The sequence below is a fragment of the Tachysurus vachellii genome, chromosome 5 (assembly GCF_030014155.1).
Source record: "Tachysurus vachellii isolate PV-2020 chromosome 5, HZAU_Pvac_v1, whole genome shotgun sequence".
In the NCBI taxonomy this organism is placed as follows: domain Eukaryota; kingdom Metazoa; phylum Chordata; class Actinopteri; order Siluriformes; family Bagridae; genus Tachysurus; species Tachysurus vachellii.
Window position 1 is genome coordinate 31,652,216 of NC_083464.1, and position 21,718 is coordinate 31,673,933.

General features: G+C 39.4%; 2 protein-coding genes across 4 annotated transcripts; both read left to right on the forward strand.

Moving 5' to 3' along the window:
- The first annotated feature begins 2,609 nt into the window (after nucleotides 1-2,609).
- On the forward strand, nucleotides 2,610-5,565 carry LOC132846452 (C-C chemokine receptor type 1-like). Its single transcript, XM_060871213.1, has 3 exons — nucleotides 2,610-3,096; nucleotides 3,470-3,617; nucleotides 3,979-5,565. The coding sequence occupies exons 2-3, from the start codon at nucleotides 3,587-3,589 to the stop codon at nucleotides 4,995-4,997; spliced, it is 1,050 nt and encodes a 349-aa protein (XP_060727196.1). The 5' UTR covers nucleotides 2,610-3,096; nucleotides 3,470-3,586; the 3' UTR covers nucleotides 4,998-5,565.
- A 658-nt stretch (nucleotides 5,566-6,223) lies between these two features.
- LOC132846453 (C-C chemokine receptor type 5-like) lies at nucleotides 6,224-8,784 on the forward strand. Of its 3 annotated transcripts, none has more exons than XM_060871215.1 (3): nucleotides 6,224-6,592; nucleotides 7,010-7,149; nucleotides 7,455-8,784. In XM_060871215.1, the coding sequence occupies exons 2-3, from the start codon at nucleotides 7,143-7,145 to the stop codon at nucleotides 8,495-8,497; spliced, it is 1,050 nt and encodes a 349-aa protein (XP_060727198.1). In that variant the 5' UTR covers nucleotides 6,224-6,592; nucleotides 7,010-7,142; the 3' UTR covers nucleotides 8,498-8,784. The 3 variants fall into 3 exon arrangements, with proteins under 3 accessions (XP_060727198.1, XP_060727199.1, XP_060727197.1); XM_060871216.1 differs by having other exon boundaries at nucleotides 7,018-7,149; XM_060871214.1 differs by having other exon boundaries at nucleotides 6,224-7,149.
- The last annotated feature ends 12,934 nt before the right edge of the window (nucleotides 8,785-21,718 follow it).

The following is a 21,718-nucleotide window of genomic DNA, read 5'->3' on the forward strand; positions in this document are numbered from 1 at the left end:
AAAACCTTGGAGAGAAACAAACCTTTCATATTACAACAATTTAGATATAAAACTTAGATGTACAAAAAGATGTACATAGTTGGTCCTCTTGTTATATATAAAGACAAACACTGCCTACTTTCACAATCACTCTTGGACTCATAAATCATGGGTACGATCTACCCCAACACAACAAGTAGGTGAATATTTTCCTTTTTTGCAGTCACTTACAAATTTATTAACACATTAAATACTAACCCATTAGTTATCACTGGTCATAATCAGTAAAGGGTCTCTAATAACAGACACTGACCACATGAATAAGGAATGAAGTAAAAGTAATGCTTTCCAATTGATGGTGTAGTACATAAAGTACTCTTTAGCAGAATAATCACAAAATAATAAAGCATATAAACTGATGAAAAAAATCTCTTACAAGTTTGACATGTGTGGCTTAGAAGGCCACAAAAGACAAAATGATCAAATATGGTAGAAACAACTTACAACATGGCTCCACGAGCACCATTAACTCAACCAGTGAAAGGAGCAAAGTAACATCTGAATGTTCTTGTGTGTTTTCATGTTGATGAGACAATCACGTTTTAACTCAAGTTCTATCTCAGACCTTAAACATGGAACAACAATCAATCTTTTTCCCCCCAGGAAAAAAAATGGATAAATAAGTAGGTACTGTAACAGGTCACATATTGAACATACAGTGTGTATATAATGCTTAATAAATATTATCATCTTGTTAAAAAAAAAAAGAAGTATTTACAGTTATTAAGCAATGGGTCAGTCAGGTGAAGGTGTCTGATAACCCGAGACCTGAAACACCCTTTAACCTCGTCACTGATGATGTGTCCAAGCCACACCTTCCAAATGGTGTTTCATGTAACTAGATTTCTATCTAATATGTACAACAAGAGTATAATTGTAAAACTGCGCCACTGATCAACAGATTAATCAGATAGTAAAAAAGCCAAAATATCAACAAAACACGTTTGATCCCTTTTCTAAAAATCCAACTGTATTTCCATGAACAGCTGAGAACTACGATCACAGCTACGATGACTATTACTTCGACCTCTTCGAATTAATTCCCTGCGACAATATCAACATAAAGACCTTCAGCAGAGTCTTCCTACACTCTACAGCATCGTCTTCATCGTGGGGTTCATCGGCAACGGCTTGGTGTTGTGTGTCCTGGTCAAGTTCAGCAAAAGGTCCAACATGTCAGATGTGTGTCTCTTCAACCTGACGCTTTCAGACCTCCTCTTCCTTCTCTCGTTACCTTTCTGGGCTCATTACGCCCTCACCAGTCAGTGGACCTTCGGGAGCTTCATGTGCCGTACAGTGGCGGCGTTCTACACCCTGGGATTGAAACCATAGCGTTCTGTCACTGCTGCATCAACCCCATCATCTACGCCTTTGTGGGGCAGAGATTCAGGAATTTATTTCTAAGGATCCTCCAAGAGTGGTTTCCTTGTTGCTTTGGTTCGTATACAAGAGTCAAACACGAGCCGACAGAGAGGTGGGTCTCGGTGTACTCACGCTCCTCAGTTAATACCAGCACAGAGTCCGTTCAGCCATAAGGGCAAAAGTGCAGCATGTAGTTTAAACACAGTTATAAGCAGACAAAACTGAAACTGTATTAAGGGGGAAAAAAATTACTGGTTAGGTTTCTTTTTTTTTTCCAGAAAAGGTTTTTGAGTGTTTTTTTTGCTTTTGTTCGTATTTTTGCACAGAATATGCTACATTATTAACACAAAATTATCTTAAAACCTTCACTAAAAGTTTATATTTTTGTCATTTATTTGTCAGACTTACACAGTGATGCATATACAGAGGCTTTATTCTCTTTTCAAAGAAAATACAGGAAATGATAAGCATTAAACTGTCTGTTTTTCCTTGTCAACCTTGTAGATCATGATCACATGACTATTCAATTGTAAAATTTTAATTCCGGCTCGAAATTCATGGAACGAAACCCTGCAGACGCACTAACTGAAAAGTGTAGCATTACAGTTAACTGTAGTAATTCAGATGCCTCCCTAAGACAGAGGACACCGATCGTATGTGCCCCCCGACACCACAGCTCATACAGTACAACACCACTGAGAGCATTGCAACTGTCAGAAGCACCACCGTCACACATGAAGTCACCACTCTCGCTGTAGCTGGCACCCAAATCTGAGTGGAAATAAACAATTAGGGATTTAGACAAGCACACACACACACACACACACACACACACACACACACACACACACACACACACACACACACACACACACACTACAATTCAGTACATGTGCCACCGACAAAAGAAATAACATTTACATAAAAACTCATTATGCTTATATAAAAGGTTAAATTAAAGCACCATCATTTCTGTAGCAACAACAAACAAGGTACTGTCTGTACACCACCGTCTGTATTTCCAGAAAAAAAGAAAGAAAAGTTTGTGGACTTCAATGGGACAATATAATGAATTCATTAATTATTCAAGTGATTATTACATACGCCATTGTGGCTGCATATGGCATACCGTGTGTGTGTGTGTGTGTGTGTGTGTGTGTGTGTGTGTGTTTACAGCTGAAAGCTTGATTCAAGGTACAAGGGCATGATCAAACTTGCATGGATTTTTCCTGCTATTTTTACAGCGAATGTGGTTTTTCTAGAACGTTTCAAATTAAGACACGTACCAGTAAGACATGTGACAGAGCCAGGTGACTGTGTGTAACAGGAACTGTAAGTGTAAATGAGAGACAGAACTGATTGCATTTCTAATATCGGCTTCTAAAGTCATTTATAAAGACTTTATTTGGTTCCCAACAGAAGCACAAACACCAAACAGAACACGATCATTGTTAAGAACCTAATTGTTAAATCCAATATTATTTGGACAGAAAAGCTTCATTTTGATTGCTGAGCTGCATCGAAGCTGTTGTAAACGACACTTTAAGCATGTTTTCCAGGAATGGATGTAAACTTGGATACTGAAGATTTCTTCTTTATTGTTGTGTGGAGTTACCTGATCCAACATGTACTTATCAGTTCAGTGGAAATCACATGTGAATACCAGCTGATGTGAATCATCGGTTCCAGATACAGGTAAGTGAAAAAAGTGGAACATGTTCAAGTGAAACACAACCTTAATTCGTTCCTTCCGTGATGGATTTTCCATCATGTGTCTTTGAATGAATCATTCCTAGGTACACCTTGATACACAACTCAATTATTTCTATCTCTTTTGTCTAGTTAACTGATTGGTTTTCTTTAGAACTTGTTCCTTAAAAGAAAGCAGCAGGGACGAGAGCATCTATACTGTCATTCATTTGAATTTATTAGACATCACTAATGAATATTTGGATATTCTTGGATATGTTGTTTTATAAAGGATATCGTTAGAATTGCAGTGTTCTTGTTTATTTTCCTGCTAAAACGAGCACAATTAGTACATAAAAAGACATAAACGTGGTTACAGACGTCTGTACTGTGAGCAGGACGAAGCCCCACCTCTACAGCATAAAAGCTCAGGACGGTGTTATATCACTACACACAGCCTTCTTTCACGCTCACAATCGAATTGGACGGATGAATCATGGCAACGGTTTTACAGAGCAGAACGACATGTAAGTGCGTGGATTTTTTTAATATAATCAGCAGTTTTAAACTTATTACTGAGTCTCGAAAAACGTTGCTTAATTGCTTTTAGTCTTAAAGTACTACAGATGACTGAAAATAAACAATCAGTAACCAAATTACTACAGAGGTCCTTTGAAATTGTTACAGAATCGGATCGAATTTCTTCGTTTTATTCTCTTGTGTTATTATTTGCACTGATGCTAGTTTTCAGTCTGGTTACATCTCTACATTTGTGTTCCAGAATATCTACATTTTTCTAGCCCAGTAATAAAAAAGTTTTATTTTCTGTTATTATCAACTTGTACATGCAGAAATCGTGCAATAAGTGATTTTTTTTTTCATAAACAGCTGAAAACGATTCTGCTAATGACACCATACCAGATAAATACTCTCCCTGCAACAACACCAACATAAAGGCCTTCAGCAGAGTCTTCCTCCCTACACTCTACAGCATCGTCTTCATCGTGGGGTTCATCGGCAACTGCCTGGTTGTTTGTGTCCTGGTCAAGTTCCAGAAAAAGTCCAACATGTCAGATGTGTGTCTCTTCAACCTGGTGCTTTCAGACCTCCTCTTCCTTCTCTCATTACCTTTCTGGGCTCACTACGCCCTCACCAGTCAGTGGATCTTCGGGAGCTTCATGTGCTGTACAGTGATGGCGTTCTACACGCTGGGATTCTATGGAAGCATCTTCTTCATGATCCTCATGACCATTGAGCGCTACAGTGTCATTGTCCACACCCAGACCTCCCTGTTCTCTAAGCACCGGTCTGTCAGAGCTAGCATAGCCCTGGTTTTGTTTATGTGGACACTTAGCCTGGGAGCTTCTCTGCCAAATATCATTTTCTCACAAGTGAACAATAAAGTATGGACATGCAGTTTGGAATATCCAAAAGGAACAAAGTGGAGGTCTTTCTCTTACATGGAGTTGAACATCCTTGGTTTAATTATTCCTCTGTCAGTGATGTTGTTCTGCTACTCGCGCATCATCCCTATCTTAATGACCATGAAGTCTCAGAAGAAACACAGAGCTGTCAGGCTCATGCTGGTCTTGGTCAGTGTTTTCTTCCTCTTCTGGACACCTTACAACATCGTCATCTTCCTGAAGTTCCTGCAGTATCTGGGTTACATGCACACTTGTGAGTGGGATAATGACCTGAACATGGCTATGCAGTGGGTGGAAACCATAGCGTTCTGTCACTGCTGCATCAACCCCATCATCTACGCCTTTGTGGGGCAGAGATTCAGGAAGTTATTTCTAAGGATCCTTAAAGAGTGGTTTCCTCTTTGCTTTGGTCGCTTTAGAACAACTGAAAGTGAGTTCTCAATGAGGACGAACAATACTGTACGTCCTCCAGATATTCAGTGACTTCCAGAACAAAGTCAAAATCAAAACTGTAAACTCTTTCGATCAGGAAAAACAAAACAACAAACAAACTATGCATAAAAATATTACTCAGGCCATGTTACAGTATGTTGGCATTATAGTTTAAATGTTATTTACATTGGGATAAAAATTCTGCATTATACAATATAAGCACATCCATTGCCTGTGACTCTAAAATCTCTTCATTTACACCTTCTGTATATTGTGTATTTGTACAGTGTTGTTTTTTCTTCTGCTCCCTGTTCCGAGTTGCCACAGCGGATCATCTGGTTCGCATATATGATTAGCCACAGGTTTTACACCGGATGACTTCTAGCACCGTATCTCATTACAGTCCGTCAATTAGATAACTATCATCATTCAAACTATTTTCTTTCAATTCTAGAGTATTAATCTATCCTAGTTCTAGAGGGTTGTGTTAGGAAGGGCATCTGGACTAACACCTGTGCCAAAATTAATATATTCATGGCTTTGTAACCGTGTTATTCTTCAATTCAGTCGTGGAGATCCAACGAATGCACGCATTTGAAATAAATTGAATTCAATCAGGTTTTATTTTCAAGTCTCTTTAATATGTTGATATGACTCTCACATTTATGTGCATGTTATGACAAAGGGAGTTTATACAGTATGTCGCTTTCCCTACAAACCCTGATGTTTTTTCAGTCCATCCTGGTAGTATCACATCTCTGTATCAGATAGGCTCTCACAATCTGCTCACTTTGACTTTGACTTGCTTATTTGTTCTTGCTTTCCTGTTAAGACAGAATTTCATCAGCCAGGTCATTTTCCAGCTTCGTGTTCCTGCTGAAGGTGTCTGTAATCGAACTGGAACAAACGTGATCGTCCACAAAATTGTACAGAATGTTTTTGTATTCTGCAGATTTTCCTTTACTGATAGCACCAGGACCAAATATGTTCCAGCATGACAATACACACAAAATGAGCTCCATGAAGACCTGGTTTGCCAAAAAATCTGTTGTAGAAGAACTGGAATGGATTGCACAGAGCTAGCCATGCTAAGTTAATCCAAAACTCATATTCTGAGCTGTCTGAATTGAAGTGAGCTGATTGTGTCCAACGTCACACCCACAGCGTTCGAGCTACCGTCTGGAGGAACCAGAGTGCAATTAATTTGACAGCTCCATAACTGTACCAATAGAGGACGCTGTAACACCATACTAAAGATTTCAATAGTAAATACATGAGAAAGTTCACTTATGTAATAATCTTTGGACTAATCACTACAGTCATCCTGTTTCACTTGTGTTCTTAACTTTTATAAGGGATTTAATCAATTAAACATGCTCCTTATTAGAAGAAAGCAGTGGTATCTATTAGCCAGATCACTTCCAGATGTTGCTGAGATACAGTAATTTCGTCACCTATCTGTTGCACCTGATGCAAATCAGTCCCACTGATTAAATAATGCCAAAGTGGTGGCAGAGGCCAGGACGATTAGATAAAATCTACAAAGCAGAATGTGTGAACTGGTCCGTAGTTTCTAGTGGATGCTAAACAGACAGGATCAATGATAATAGAACAATAAACAACAACAACAACAACAAAAAGACAAGGTGAGACCACAAGATAACTCATTGAAGTCACCGATGAATAAAGTGATGTTAATCGTTTGAAGCTATGAGTTAATATATAGAGGTCATAATATAATATTGAGAGAGTATAATAGTAGTGGTCATGAGATCCTGAGCATCCAGTCTATTAACTTTATTTATGTCTCCCAGCAGCAGATAGGAAAAGTCTATTTGCTTTGAGAATTTGTTTAAGGTTCAGTGAGCTAATGTTACATCGGTGTCACAATTGCAGTTGATTTATTAATGTGCTGTTTAATATTAATAAACTTTATCTTATATATACAGTATACTATATTACCTGTAACACCTGTCGTCAACAGTTTTAATTAAAACTAAAGATTGTACATTTGTTATTTCTGGCATGTTTATAAGTGTCTATATGTTTTGTTTAATTTGTAGTTTGCTAGAAAGTGACTTATCTGGCAACAGGACAAAGCCCCACCTTATAGAGCTTCCCTTAATAAAGCACATCATCTTCCTACGGTCCAATATACACTTGGTCTCGGTCTGAGGAGACACGACGCAGCCCAACATGACGAGTAGGTGGAAGGTTTACATTTCTCAGCTACTTGTTAAGAATATTTTTGTTCCTAGATTTAATAAACAGTGTGTACATTTTCTTGCTTCTACAAACGATTAAAACTGACACTGGGTTCTTTGTCTCTCTCACTGAAAAGAGCTAGATTCTGATTCTGTGGTCTGTATTTATTTATTACTGAGTCTTAAAAACCTTGTGACTGTAAAAAACTGTCACTTTTTTTTAACTGCAGGTTTAACTGCATCTACAGGGAAAGATGATTTTCCCCTATTCAATTAACATGTAAACTTTTCTCCTCATTAACAGCCAAGAACGATTCTGCTAATGACACCATACCAGATGGTTACTTACCCTGCAATAACAACAACGTAATGGCCTTCAGCCGAGTCTTCCTCCCTACACTCTACAGCATCGTCTTCATCGTGGGGTTCATCGGCAACTGCCTGGTTGTTTGTGTCCTGGTCAAGTTCCACAAAAAGTCCAACATGTCAGATGTGTGTCTCTTCAACCTGGCGCTTTCAGACCTCCTCTTCCTTCTCTCGTTACCTTTCTGGGCTCACTACGCCCTCACCAGTCAGTGGACCTTCGGGAGCTTCATGTGCCATACAGTGACAGCGTTCTACATGCTGGGATTCTATGGAAGCATCTTCTTCATGATCCTTATGACCATTGAGCGCTACAGTGTCATTGTCCACACCCAGACCTCCCTGTTCTCTAAGCACCGGTCTGTCAGAGCTAGCATAGCCCTGGTTTTGTTTATGTGGACACTTAGCCTGGGAGCTTCTCTGCCAAATATCATTTTCTCACAAGTGAACAATAAAGTATGGACATGCAGTTTGGAATATCCAAAAGGAACAAAGTGGAGGTCTTTCTCTTACATGGAGTTGAACATCCTTGGTTTAATTATTCCTCTGTCAGTGATGTTGTTCTGCTACTCGCGCATCATCCCTATCTTAATGACCATGAAGTCTCAGAAGAAACACAGAGCTGTCAGGCTCATGCTGGTCTTGGTCAGTGTTTTCTTCCTCTTCTGGACACCTTACAACATCGTCATCTTCCTGAAGTTCCTGCAGTATCTGGATTACATGAGCACTTGTAAGTGGTATCAGGACCTGAACATGGCTATGCAGTGGGTGGAAACCATAGCGTTCTGTCACTGCTGCATCAACCCCATCATCTACGCCTTTGTGGGGCAGAGATTCAGGAATTTATTTCTAAAGATCTTGAAATTGTGGTTTCCTTGTTGCTTTGGTCGCTGTACTACAACTGAAAGTGAGCTCTCTGTGAAGAGGACCATTAGATACTCCTCAGAGACTTCTTACACAAAGATAAAACTAAAAGGTGGTTAAAACCATTATCACATTTGTACTACTATTAACTCTTATTATGCCTGGATGGACAATGTAGCCATGTAATGTGAAGACCTTAATGAACACTGCGTTATAAAAATAATATAATATATAAATAATATAAATGCTGTATAAATAATAAAAAGAGTGAATGAAACAAATCCACATCCAGCCAATAATTCAGCTTGTATATTCATTTTAAAGGCTGCCAAGTGTGCATGTTTTTTTCCATGGAAGTTTAAAGTCAACTAAATAACCAGTCAAACAGTTTACTTAAAGTCACAGAAGGATGTCCTATTTTATTGACTCTACTGTATTTATCTATGTAGTGATTTTGGCTCGCGAAGTAATTATAACGTGTTATAGTGACTCCTAAATATTTTAACCCAAGTTGAAACTGACGGTAATGGAATTAACGTTACACTTATTTGGTCTGTTCGTCCGGCGAACAGGCCGTGTAACCTTTATTAATTCTATGAAGGCGGTATCTTCCCGGCCGAGAAAGACGCACTTCCCTTTTACTTTATACAGTAATTTAAATTAAATGAACTTAATAGAGCATGTAGTTCAGACCAGATGTTGCAGGTACCTTACGTTTGTGAGCGATACTCAGAGACAATCACTTGTGGGACAAAAATATGGCGTTTAATGAATGAGACAAACACAACATAAAGCTAACTACACAAACAAACAAAAGAAGTAGAGAAAATAAAAATACACAAAAAAAAAAATTAAAGTTGGGGAAAGGGAGGAAGAGACTGGAAAGAAGAAATTAGAAAGGAAGGAAAGGAACGGCAAGCTTAAACTTCAAAAGTAATCACACCCTAACTGGGAAATCGTCACCGGAAACTTAAATTCACCTTCAGACTCAATACAAGGTTCATACTTAAAATACGCATCTAAATTGGTTGGTAAAGGAAACGGTTACTTGCATTGGCTTGCGGCACAAGAGTCTGGATGCAACAGAGAAATCTCTGACGAGTCAGTTAGGGTGGGGTGAGATGTTCTTCCAAGTTCTCCTGAAGATCAGAGCAGTTGTCGTTATTGGAAGTGAAGCTTGCTGGAAGTTCTTCGGAGGAAGATGGAGTCGTCTCCAAGCTGTTCCAAAAGTCTGACCACTGATTGGTGGTGTTTGTGACATTTTAACTCCACCCATCTTTGGGGAGATGGCCAATACTACGGCCTGAAATTTCAGATGGAAAAACTCCCTTTGTTTCATGTGTCTGTTGGCGTGGTTTGGGCTATAAAACTTTAGAGGAGTTTAAAGTTTTATCCAAGGTGTATTAAGACGGTATGGCGCCTTTCATGCTCAAATAAAATACACCATTATTTGAAAACTGAGTAACCGATAATTTTGTGGTCATTTGGATACTAAACATGAAGGGGAATGAAGGCATCGGTACATTACATACACAGATCAATAATCAAAGTGTAACTGATGTTACTACGATATTGTGTTCTGATAAAGGAGAAAGAGACAAAAATGAAACACAAAACAAAATGCACTTTCATTAGTGAAGTGAAAAACAGCTAATGTTGTATACATTCTGACATCAGACCTTAAAAGGACATACTGTACAGCATTAGAACAGGTATACATTAACATGCCAGGATCAGTAATTAAAGTATAACTGATGTTAATCCAGTGTTGTGTTCTGGTACATAAATAAAATACATCCTTGTCAGGAAAGTAAGGAGCAAATAATTTTAAGTCAGGCAAGCCTTAACAGAAGAGACACATTACAACAGGGTTATAAGAATAAGAATCGTAGAGTATCTTATCTACTTGTTTTATTAGTAAAAGGAATGTCTCATTGTGTTGTGTGGGTTGTGTTTGTGTGTGTGTGTGTGTGTGTGTGTGTGCATGTGCACGTGCTTGCGTGCGTGTGTGTGAGTGTGTGTGGGTTTTATGGTTGAGGGCCTTCCCTGTGAATTCACCCAGGAAGGCCAGGGGGTTATCTGGTTCTCTCTCTCTCTGTGTGTGTGTGTGTGTGTGTGTGTGTGTGTGTGACACTGTGGAATGTAGCCCCCTCAAAAAAATTGTAAACTGGAAATCTAAATGACCTGTACCAGACGCTACATCTATTAAAAGTGAGGCTTTCCCAAGAAAAATCCATGTAAATATCCTGCACTGTCACACTGTTTTTTTCCATTTAATCCCCTCAGACTACCAGTGACTGCATTATGCATTAAACAACCACAAAATATCATGCTGTGCCTCATCAAAATATCTGTAAAATAAATGATGGTTAAAATGACACCCAGGAAGTTGGAAGTTTCTGGAGGTCCCGAGTTGGTAGCTCTCCTGAGAAGATTTGTTGTTCTAATGGTTTGTTGTGGTTTTTGACCCTCAGTGAAAACATGAATACTGTTCAAACTGAGGTTGTTGTCATGCTTGTTAAAAAAAATGTGAGACAGACAACTGATAGATAGACAACAATAATTGGGAGATTTGGGGTAACATTGCGAAATGGAGATTCTGGGGATGTTATAAAGATCTCATGTTGCTTGCATTTTGTTTTATGCTCTAATGCTTCAACCTTGAATGTGAATTCTTTTCTCTATATAGTCGTGGCCTAATGGTTAGAGAGTTTGACTCCTAACCCTAAAGTTGTGGGTTCGAGTCTCGGGCCGGCAATACCACGACTGAGGTGCCCTTGAGCAAGGCACCGAACACCCCCAACTGCTCCCCGGGCACCGCAGCATAAATGGCTGCCCACTGCTCCGGGTGTGTGTTCACGGTGTGTGTGTGTGTGTGTGTGTTCACTGCTGTGTGTGTGTGCACTTTGGATGGGTTAAATGCAGAGAACAAATTCTGAGTACTATATAATTTCTATACTTCTTGATTTACTACTTGATTTCAGGTGTAAAAAGCCCTTTTATGGCCCTTTTAAAAAATAATAATACAAAAAGATGATTGTTCATGTCCATATAAATATCATCTGCACCTCTTCAGTCCAACCAAGCAGGAGTTGCATTGATTTAATGATCCAGATGACTGATAGCATCATTCATTAGTAAAACTTCACTTCGACAGGAACATATCAACACAGGATGTATGAACACACGGCATCTGCGAATCCACAGCCTTATTCACACAACTTTCAGAATAACAACCCATGTAAGTAACCTGTACAATCTCTTGAGTTAATTTCCCATTTCCTGAAGCCTCCACGTAAAAGCAATCCCACAATTCTTCTAAAGCAGCAGTTGATAAGCCGGGCATCGTGACCGATGCGATAGGAGGGTCATGGGAAAACTTATTTAAAAGAAGTGCACAAAATGGTACCACCTCCTGGTGACATGATAACTAATTAACTATATAGATTGGAAGAAGTCTCAAAGGCTTAGCTCAAATTTGTGGATTAGAAGTCCTCATAGCTGGACTTCTGATTAGACATGGAGTGAATTCATGTCAAGAACAAGTTCAGATTCTTTTGTCCACAGCTTTCTGGTCATGGAGAGAAGTTCCTAACAGACTGTGTTATGTCTTGCACCTCACTTATTGCTTTTCTAGCTTTTGTCTCACGTCAGCAAGGTACGTTCCTTTATGTAGTCCATGTATGTTTTTCCACCTCAAGATCATGTCTACGTTCATGTATTGTTTGTGTTTAATAAAATACGAATCTGCACTCACTTCCTAATATGGTGACTTTTACAGTATTATCAGTCATCTCCATGCTTAGCTTCCTCTGGCCATAATGATTTCAAACTAATTTCTCTGGGCAGCATTTTACAATACAACAACAAAATACATTAATGCCATATCAACTTAGCAGCTTTGTAGAAATGTGATGTGTCACTAGAGAAAATTCTGCTTTCTTTTTGTGCTTAGACTTCATCAGAATGAAAACACTGATGCTGCCTATAAAACCGAAAACAGACCAGCGTTATCCTACCTCAAAGATCTCATCACTCCCCACACTGCACCATGATCTCTCAGATCTTCCAGCACTGCTTGACTTGTACAAGTCATGGATTGGATTGTTTGCATTATAGGGGTGTTAAAACACGATTTCACTTTTCTAACTTTAGCTAGTGTTTAATGTTCCTGTTTGAGCATAAACAACATCTGCAAAGTTTTAAGCAAAGGGAGATATTTGCTTTTAAAGAAATCCATTTCTAAGGACTACAGCAAACGCGACTACACGACATTCCTCCAGGGTTGCTGACATCACTAAGCCCAATATTTACATAAACCCCTCCTCCATGAATATTAAATGGGGGGGGGGGGCATGGCCATTTTATATTGCTGTGGAGAGTTGTTGTGGTATAGTTAGTAGGCTGCAGTGTCGTTACCATTACCAAATTAATTACCAAATAACGCTGTTATTTTCCTCCGGATTGCAGGTCCACTTTGTTCAGCCTTCCTAGGGACGGGGAAGTTACAGTAGGGATCAATGGTTAAAATGTATGTTTAACTCGGTCCCTCATAATTATTATGTTCTTCTCATCTGCGCAAAGTTGACGCACTAATAACAATACCATTTATATTACTTAAAGACAGCAGTATCTCCCAATGTCTCAAACCCAAAGTAAAATAAAACTGGATTAAACTTGAAAGGCGGGACATGTTTACTCCCATGCAATCCACATTAAGTCGTTAATTCAGAAAAACAGAGCAAAAAGCTTTTTATTCATGAAAAATTATCTTATAATTTTGAGACAATTAAGTCGTTAATTCAGAAAAACAGTAGATTTTTTTTCCTCAGGTGAATGCAATACGCTTCCGTAGTGCTGAACATTTTACGGAGGAAAGCTTTTAACTATTAAATTATTATAAATTTAAATTATATTAAATTATTAAATTATAAATGATTAAATTATTATTATTAATAAAACTATTTACACATTATGCATAATTTTGGTACTAGCTTATTACACTACCTTCTGTATTTCCTTGCAGCAGATGTTTTTGCACAGTTATTACATGTAGCTACACCTAGGGTTGCAAAGGGGCGGAAAGTTTCCAGTAAATTTCCGGAAACTTTCCACAGGAACTTAATCTGGGGAATTTTGGGAATATTCAAAATTGGAAACTTTACAGGAATTTATGGAAATTTACGGGAATTTACAGTAATTTATGGGAATTATTTGGAAATATAGGGAAATGTATATAAATATATATATTGTATATATAAATTATATCATATACAAACATAAATAAACATTTTTTTTGGTCATAAGCAGACGTGCATGTAAGGCAATACAAATTTTAAAAATGACGTCTTGACTGATTTAATTGTAAGTAGAGCTTTAACTGATTCTTTCATTGAGTAACACAAAAGCATAATAAACATTATTATGCTTGTAATAAACATAAACTTAATAATTGTAATAAACATAATTCCCTATGATTGCTGTAAAATGAAAGCATCCCCCACCCTTGGCCTTCTAAAAAAGTCCCAATCAAAATGTAAAATGATGCATTTTTTCCTCAAGCTTATTAGGTCTCTGCTTCTGTGGTAGTCAAGGCCTGGAAAATGGAGGTGAATCCCCCCGTAAGTGATATATGGAGGATTTTTTTTTTTTTTAATTTCAGGGGAAGTGAGTGTGTGTGGAGGGTCATCAAATTATCTGTGAATGTGGTAACACTCCTAATTTACTGCCTAATTTACATATATTCCCGTTAATTCCCATATATTCCCGTTAATTCCCATATATTCCCATAAATTCCCATGGAAAGTTTCCAGCCTTGAAAATTCCTGGAATTTTGTAATTCTAGCTACACCTAATAAAATATTTTTTTTTTTAAATAAAAAAGGTTCTTGAATACACTTTTGTTAATAGACAAACACTTATTGTTGTAAATTAAACAACTATTATAATTAGTACAATTAAATAACAACGTCTCTAAAAAGTAGGAGACAACAACAAAAAAAAACCATAACAGTCTGAAACGTCGTTTAACAGCCGGTTCTTGAACAGGTTCTGCTCGATCATCTTCACTAAAATTGTCTGGGTCCGATTCGGGATCAAATTGGTATGTTTTTATTGACGTCATTGTTTGTAATGCCACCAAAGCACAGACCAGTGTTGCCAGATTGGACTAAAGATTTCCAGCCCAACTACAGCTTAAAACCCACCCATTTCAAAAAATACCAGCCCAAAATACATACTGTTATTAAAACTGTTATAGAATAAAACACACAATTTATTTTTCTTATTAAACAACCAGACTAACAAATCGCACATTGGAGAGCACCAGGCTCGCCCCAAGTATATCCAGTGCATCTTTTTTTTTTTTTTAAGTATAAATGATAATTTTAATAAAACACAAGGTCTACATCGGAAACCTCAGAAGAGGACAACATTTTTTATTGTTCTTGTGCTACTATTGTCAGAACTACAGTTCTTTTCTAATAGGCCAATTCTCAAATCATTTCATTATACTTTTCTTTTTGTATCAGTAGGCTAGTTACAAATTTGTGCTTAATTACCAACTAATTAAATTAAACAACAATCTTTTCTATTTAACTATTTTAACTTTTAAGATTTTTAACATTCGGTATTAAATTTATGCCACTTAACATTAATTATTCAAATATATGCAGTTTAAGAAGAAGCCTTATTTGCATAAACATATAAGGAAAAAACCTGTAAGAATATCAAAAATAAAAAATGCTAATGCTAACTAAATGTAATCCCGCTGCTGCCTCCTGAGGCGATTCCCGCTCTACGTCACGCAGACTCAACGCAAACGGTCCCCTTCGTTATGCCCCGCCCACTCAAGGCATTTCACCAATCGCAGATTAGCAACCGTAACCATGCGCGAGCAATAGAAAGCGTGTATACAATAAAGTGCAAACAGTTTATTAAGTGAGGTTATAAACGCTCATAAGGGAAATGTCATCTAATAACTGTACTAGAATTTCCTTTAAATTAATTTTTATTTTATTTGTTACTTTTGCACAATTAATTTCAAATGTTCTTACTGATATTTATTTGTGTTTCAGTTTTATGTCATGTTTATTAACACAAATTAAACATGCATAAGATTCCATATTTAAAACCAAGAATCTTGTTTTTTTATATGATGGATTCCTAGTTTGTAAAGTAAATTTGTGCAGAACAAATGTTGATGGGGTTTTGTTTTAAGCAAAAAGTGCTGTTATTGCTTTTAAATAAAATGTACATAAAAAAAACACAAAAAAAAGAAACAAATTTAACAAAATACTAATTTTTACTTAAAAGTTCAGAATTATAAATCTGAAAATGACACATGAGCAGAGATGCATTTTCTCAAAGGAGAAATGTCTCCACCTAGAGGAAAAAGAGCTGTATTTATAATGTACTCATCTGTAGATTAACAGTTAATGCTTCAGACTGTGTGTGTGTTTGTGTGTGTGTGTGAGGAGAGAGAGAGAGAGAGAGAGAGAGAGAGAGAGAGAGAGAGAGAGAGACAGAGAGAAAGAGAGAGAGAGAGAGAAAGAGAGAGAGGGGGAGACAGAGAGAGAGAGAGAGCAAGAAAGAGAGAGAGAAAGAGAGAGAGGGGGAGACAGAGAGAGAGTCGGAGAGAGAGAGAGAGAAAGAGAGAGAGAGAAAGAGAGAGCGAGAGAGAGAGAGAGAGAGAGAGAAAGAGAGAGCGAGAAAGACTTTATTTTGCACACAAGTCACGTAAAAAAAACAACAATCAGAGTGACTCAATAACTATATAAATAAATAAATAAATAAATAAGAGTATTAAAATAACTCAAATAACAGATAGAGCGAGAAAGAGAGAGAGTGAGAAAGAGAGAGAGCAAGAAAGAGAGAGAGGGGGAGACAGAGAGAGAGAGAGAGAGAGAGAGAGAGAGAGAGAGGGAGAGAGAGAGGGAGAAAGAGAGAGAGAGGGAGGGAGAGAGAGAGAGAGAGAAAGAAGGAGTAGAAGGTACTGGGTGCTGTTACATCAGGCTGCCACCAGATTGCAAGTAGAACCAGAAGCTTAGAGAGAGCCGGTGGAGGTTAACAATCTTTTTAATGAACTTGAAAGTAATACGCAGACACACCATAGTCCAGGAGACAAGCAAAAGGCAAAAGAGAGGAAGAGCACTAGTTATAAAGTCAGTAAACAACTCCACAGAACATAAATGACAGGGAAATAATCAACAAGGAAAAAAATCCCCAAAAAGCTCCAAAAGAAAAGGAAATAAGTCCCAGAACGTAACAAAGTTCATGCAATAGAATGCACAAAAGATTACAACAGAAAAATCAGCCCTAAACATAATGAAGTTCGGTGACTGGCACAGAGGAAAAACAAAATTACTTGAGTGCGGGAGTGCAGGTGTAGTGTTGGTAGGAGATGTGACAGTACCGTTCTCCCTATGGATCCCACCTGGCCTTCTAGAGGGAGCCTCTGGGTAATGTTTGTAGAAATCAGAGATTAAAGCAAGGTCAAAAATAAAACTGACAGGAACCATAGGCCTCTCAATCCACAAAGTACTTTACACCACATCCTTGGTGACAACTCCTGACATGAACCTGAGAATAAGCTTAGGCCTCATGGTTATTAAGGGAATGTCTCAAGTCAAGAGCATCACCCTGTTGCCAACCCAGAACTTAGAGGGGTGGAACCATGCTGATCCGCTTGCCACTTGTAGGCCCTGACAGATCTGAGAAGCTAAAGACGTGCTACAGGAGGTCCTCCTACATCAAAGAACAAAGGCTTGGGCAGAGGGAAAGGATACCTCCTGTTCCTGGGTGGGGAAGGGGGTTTGGTAGCCAAGACAGCAATGAAAGGGGGACAGGCATGTGTCAGTGTTGGGTAAGGAATTGCGGGCATATTCCACCCATGGCAAAAACTTTCTCTAAGAAGTGGGGTCCAGAGGATGGTTTCCAGCTTTTGGTTGGTTCTTACAGTTTGTCCATTAGTTTGTCAATGATACCTTGAGGACAGGCTGGGCAAAGCACCGATTAGCATCAGAAGGCCTTCCAGATTTGGCCGGAGAACTGTGGCCCCATGTCAGACACAATATCGACGGGGAGGCCATGAAGGCAAAAAACATGGATTACAAGAAGTTCTGCTGTCTGGCCGGCAGATGAGAACTGGGGCAGAGGCGCAAAGTGGGCGGCTTTAGAGAAACAGTCTACCACCACCATGACACAAGAGTTTCCCTCAGAGACCGAGAGACCAGTGATAAAATTAAGAGCAATGTCCAGAGGCAGTGAGCTACAGGAAGAGGTCTGAGGAGGGCTACAGGAGATAAGTTGGATAACTTGTTCCTGATGCAAACCTGGCAAGCAGCCACAAACTGCAGATGAGACCAGAAACGTTGCTGAATGAGGTATAGGGCGCGGGCCCCATTTTAGCACTTCAGAGCACATGGAAATGGGCACAAAAAGCGACTGAGGGAACATTGCTGGGACCAGGCTCACGTTCCAGAACCAGTGGGGTTGGTGGGCATTGAGTATCTTGGCTGTTTTAAGGTATAACCTTATATATAGAACCTGATAAACCTTCTATAAAAATTGATGAATCCCAGAAACCGTTGAAGGGCTTGATGAGCTGGGACAAGGTTGGCACTGCCTTGACTTTAGAGGGTTCCATATCAATCTTGGAAGGGGTGATCTTGAACCCAAGAAACAAGACAGATGTCTTGTGAAATTTGTATTTTTCGCTCATAGCATCCCCTTAACCCAGACATGGGCAAACTACGGCCCGCGGGCCATATACGGCCCGTTGGGCTTTTTAATCCGGCCCACCGAACTCATCCACGTTATATTATTAAATTAAATTTTATTATAAAAACACCACAATCATTTTACCTAGCTGTAATTCCCATCTTTCCCCAGCAGATGGCGCACCCCGAAGACATTGACCCTTGAGTGTGATGCATTACGGTTACTCTCTACTTCATTTTGTCGTTTTGCACTTTCAGCCCTTTGGCAAAAATGAGCGGACCGAAGAAAAGAAAAGTAGACAGTGAGTGCCGAGTGTTCAATGAAGAGTAGACAACAAAATATTTTTTCACTGAAGTCCGATCAATAGCTGCATGTCTGATATGCCAAGAAACTGTAGCAGTTTTTAAAGAATACAACATCAGCCGTCATTTTGCCACAAAACATGCTAACTACTGTATGCTAGTAAACAGTCGCAACAAGAACGGGCGGCTACAGCTCAGAGATTGACGGATAATTTCCAGACTCAGCAAAACCTTTTTCACAGACAAACTGCGATTCAAGAGTCAAGGACTAAGGCAAGTTTTTGGCGGCATTCAAATTAGCAAAGGCCAGTAAGCCTTTCTCCAAGGCGAAGTTTTAAAAGAATGCATGGTTGAGACAGCAGGTCTCTTGTGTCCGGAGAGCAAAGGCAAATTTGAACAAATCAGTTTATCACGCAGAACTGTGACTCGCCGTGTGGAATTGATTGACGAAGATATAAGCCAGCAAATTAAACAAAAATGCCAAGTTAACTGACCAACACCTCGGATCTATCTTGAGAATTGCCACAACAAATATAATGCCAGACATTGAAGCACTTGCAAAAAAAGGAGACCAACAACACTGTTCCCACTGAAACTGAATGGGAGTTTATTACTACGTCATTAAATTAATAAATTTGTAAAACAATTTTTACAATAAACTAAGCACGATGGTGTTTTGCTGCCTGTTAAAGGCCAAATCTTTTCATATAATGGTTTTTACATTTAATTTATATTAGTTCACACAAACACACCGATCTCCTATTCTGGCCCGGCCCCTCTGTCAAATTTTAGAAACCATTGTGGCCCGCGAGTCAAAAAGTTTGCCCACCCATGCCTTAACCTGTCTCACCTATTCACATACTGTAGAGTGAAGGTTTTTAATGTACACATAGTTTTCAATGTTTAAGGCTGTTTGACAACGAAACTATTGTGAGGTTACTTGTTTAACGTTCATTATATTCTATCGTTGTTTTGTTTTACGTTATTGTCTATCAAGGACTTTTATTTTGATGTTGAGTCCTAGAGGAAGAGGATGGAATGTGAAGGGGAGGAGTTTGAGAGGGTGTGTTCGGGCGCGAAGTGAGGTGTTGTTTTTTTTTCCAGTTCTAATCGTCTGCTCAATAAAAGTTATTAGCTGGTAATATTTCAAGTCCATCGTCTTTATTGAAATCAACCCATGAACAGTTAAACCTCCACGCCTTACATATTTATTGGTGGCAGCGGTGGTGGTTTTTGGTATCTTTGGAGAAGTTGCTGTTGGATTGGTAGGGTGACAAAGACGAAAATATCGCTGCCTATTCTTCATATATGCTGGATCGGTTGTTGTACGGGTTATTTCTGAATGAAACGCTTTTTGCTTAACGTGCAGCGTTTACAATTACATGGACTGTATTCTGCTGGACTACATTTATAACTTCAGAGCAGCTTTATTGTTTTCACCATCGTGTGAGTTTTATTTCCATGTTTAGTTATTTGCTTATTTCGTTTTATTTTGGTGAAAGAGAGTAAAATGCCTGCTTCTCGGCGGTTCGAAGTTGGCTCTTTGCCAGGATTTGATGGCGCTCACATTTTCTGAAACTGTGCGCGTTAATCCCTCCTGTGGCGGACTTCAGCAACTGCACATAGCCCAAAAACAGAATGAGAAAGCACTGAGACTTATAAAATAATCTTTATCAACAAAAGACTGGACTGAACTGGTACAACGCTGCATTGGCAGCACTTTTTTCAAACATGGCGGAAGACAATGTAATAACTCCACAGGTGCACTTCAGAGCTGTTTTACCTCCAGACTTCACTGGGGATGGCAATGAAAGCTTTTCTCAATGGGCTCCTCGTTTTCAAGTATGCTGCGAGACCTCAGGTATGGACAAACCTCAGCTGGCCAAAGTACTTCCTTCAAGATTGGCAGGTGCTGCATTCAGTTATTGGGATAGTTTGTCAGATGACATAAAATCTGATTATGACCGTACATGTGGCAAAATGGCTACAGTTTTTGGCCAAAAACAGTTATTAAGAACTTTTCAAACGTACTTGAATGCCAGACCACGTCTGAGTAATGAGCCATTAGAAGTGTATGCTGCTGAACTGACCCACCTTGTTCACCAAGCTTTTACGGATTATGGACAATCTGCCATTAAAGGTGAAATTTTGCGACGTTTTATAGCTGGACTGGAACCTGCATTGCAAACTAAGCTGTACGAGTTTGGTGTTGCTACAATTGATGATGCAATTAAAGTAGCTGGTAGGTGTGAGAGGGCACGTTCCACAGCCACTGAGCCTTCTTCTGCCGACATCCTCTGCACCTCAGCCTGCCGTGGTACACAGCCTCACAACTGAGTCTGCCAATATGCTTGCAGCGCAGCTCAGTGACCTCCATCTGAAAGTGGACAAACTTCAGTCCATAGTTTCTATGCTGACACAGCCTAAGCCTCATCACAGCAGTGCTGTCTCATCACCTGAACGCCACTTCGCCCATCATCGGAGATCACCTTCACTTGAGAGAGCTAAAGACGGTCACTATATGCCATCGTCTCGCTATCAGCATTTCACTGCATCTGATGAGCCATACTTCAGAGGACGATCTCCTGTGCGTTCCAGTATCGGCCACCGCAGACCACAAGGGAGCCCCAGGTCAAGTTATCATCAGCAGCACGGCTATGACAGACCCATATTCTATGAGAGTAGAGATACCCGCTTTAGCCCTCGGCGTGGATATGCTGCATATGATGACTCAGTGACACCTCAACCCAGCTATAGGCATCATTCGAAGGATGACAGCAGCCCAAGGGGAAACAGAGATCGACGGAGGGGTGAGCAGTATTACAGACATCGCTCTCCAAGTCCACAACGACCCCATTCACGGCATGTACATTTCACTGAACATCACCGTTCGGGAAACGAATGGTAGCTGGAGATGGGGGCCAATCTTCAGTTCAAATGTCAGTGGCCCATAGAGACAACACAGTCACACCTGAGGACTCCACAGTTTGGACCCCATACATAAAAGGACTCATCGAGGACCAAGAAGTCAGTGTTTTCCTTGACACGGGTGCTGGTTTGTCACTCATTAGTGAGGCCTTGCGTCAACGCATCCCTGCACTGAAACATCGGCCCTTACTGAAAAGTTTCCAGGTGGCACACACACTTACTGTACAGGACATCAATTAAACATTTTAGGTTCATTAACTGTCACATTACGCCTTGGGTCACACATTTTCAGTATGGACATGTATGTTAGAGACTCTAGACAGGACGCCCTTCTTGGGTGGGACTTTTTCAAAACACATGGTGCCTCAATTGACGCAGCCTCTGGGGTTTT

Excerpts from the sequence above, each read along its gene's own strand:
- LOC132846452 (XM_060871213.1), top strand. The coding sequence starts at position 3,587 with ATGGCAACGGTTTTACAGAGCAGAACGACAT. Across the intron at positions 3,618-3,978 it reads TTTACAGAGCAGAACGACAT|CTGAAAACGATTCTGCTAAT; the intron begins GTAAGTGCGTGG and ends TTTCATAAACAG.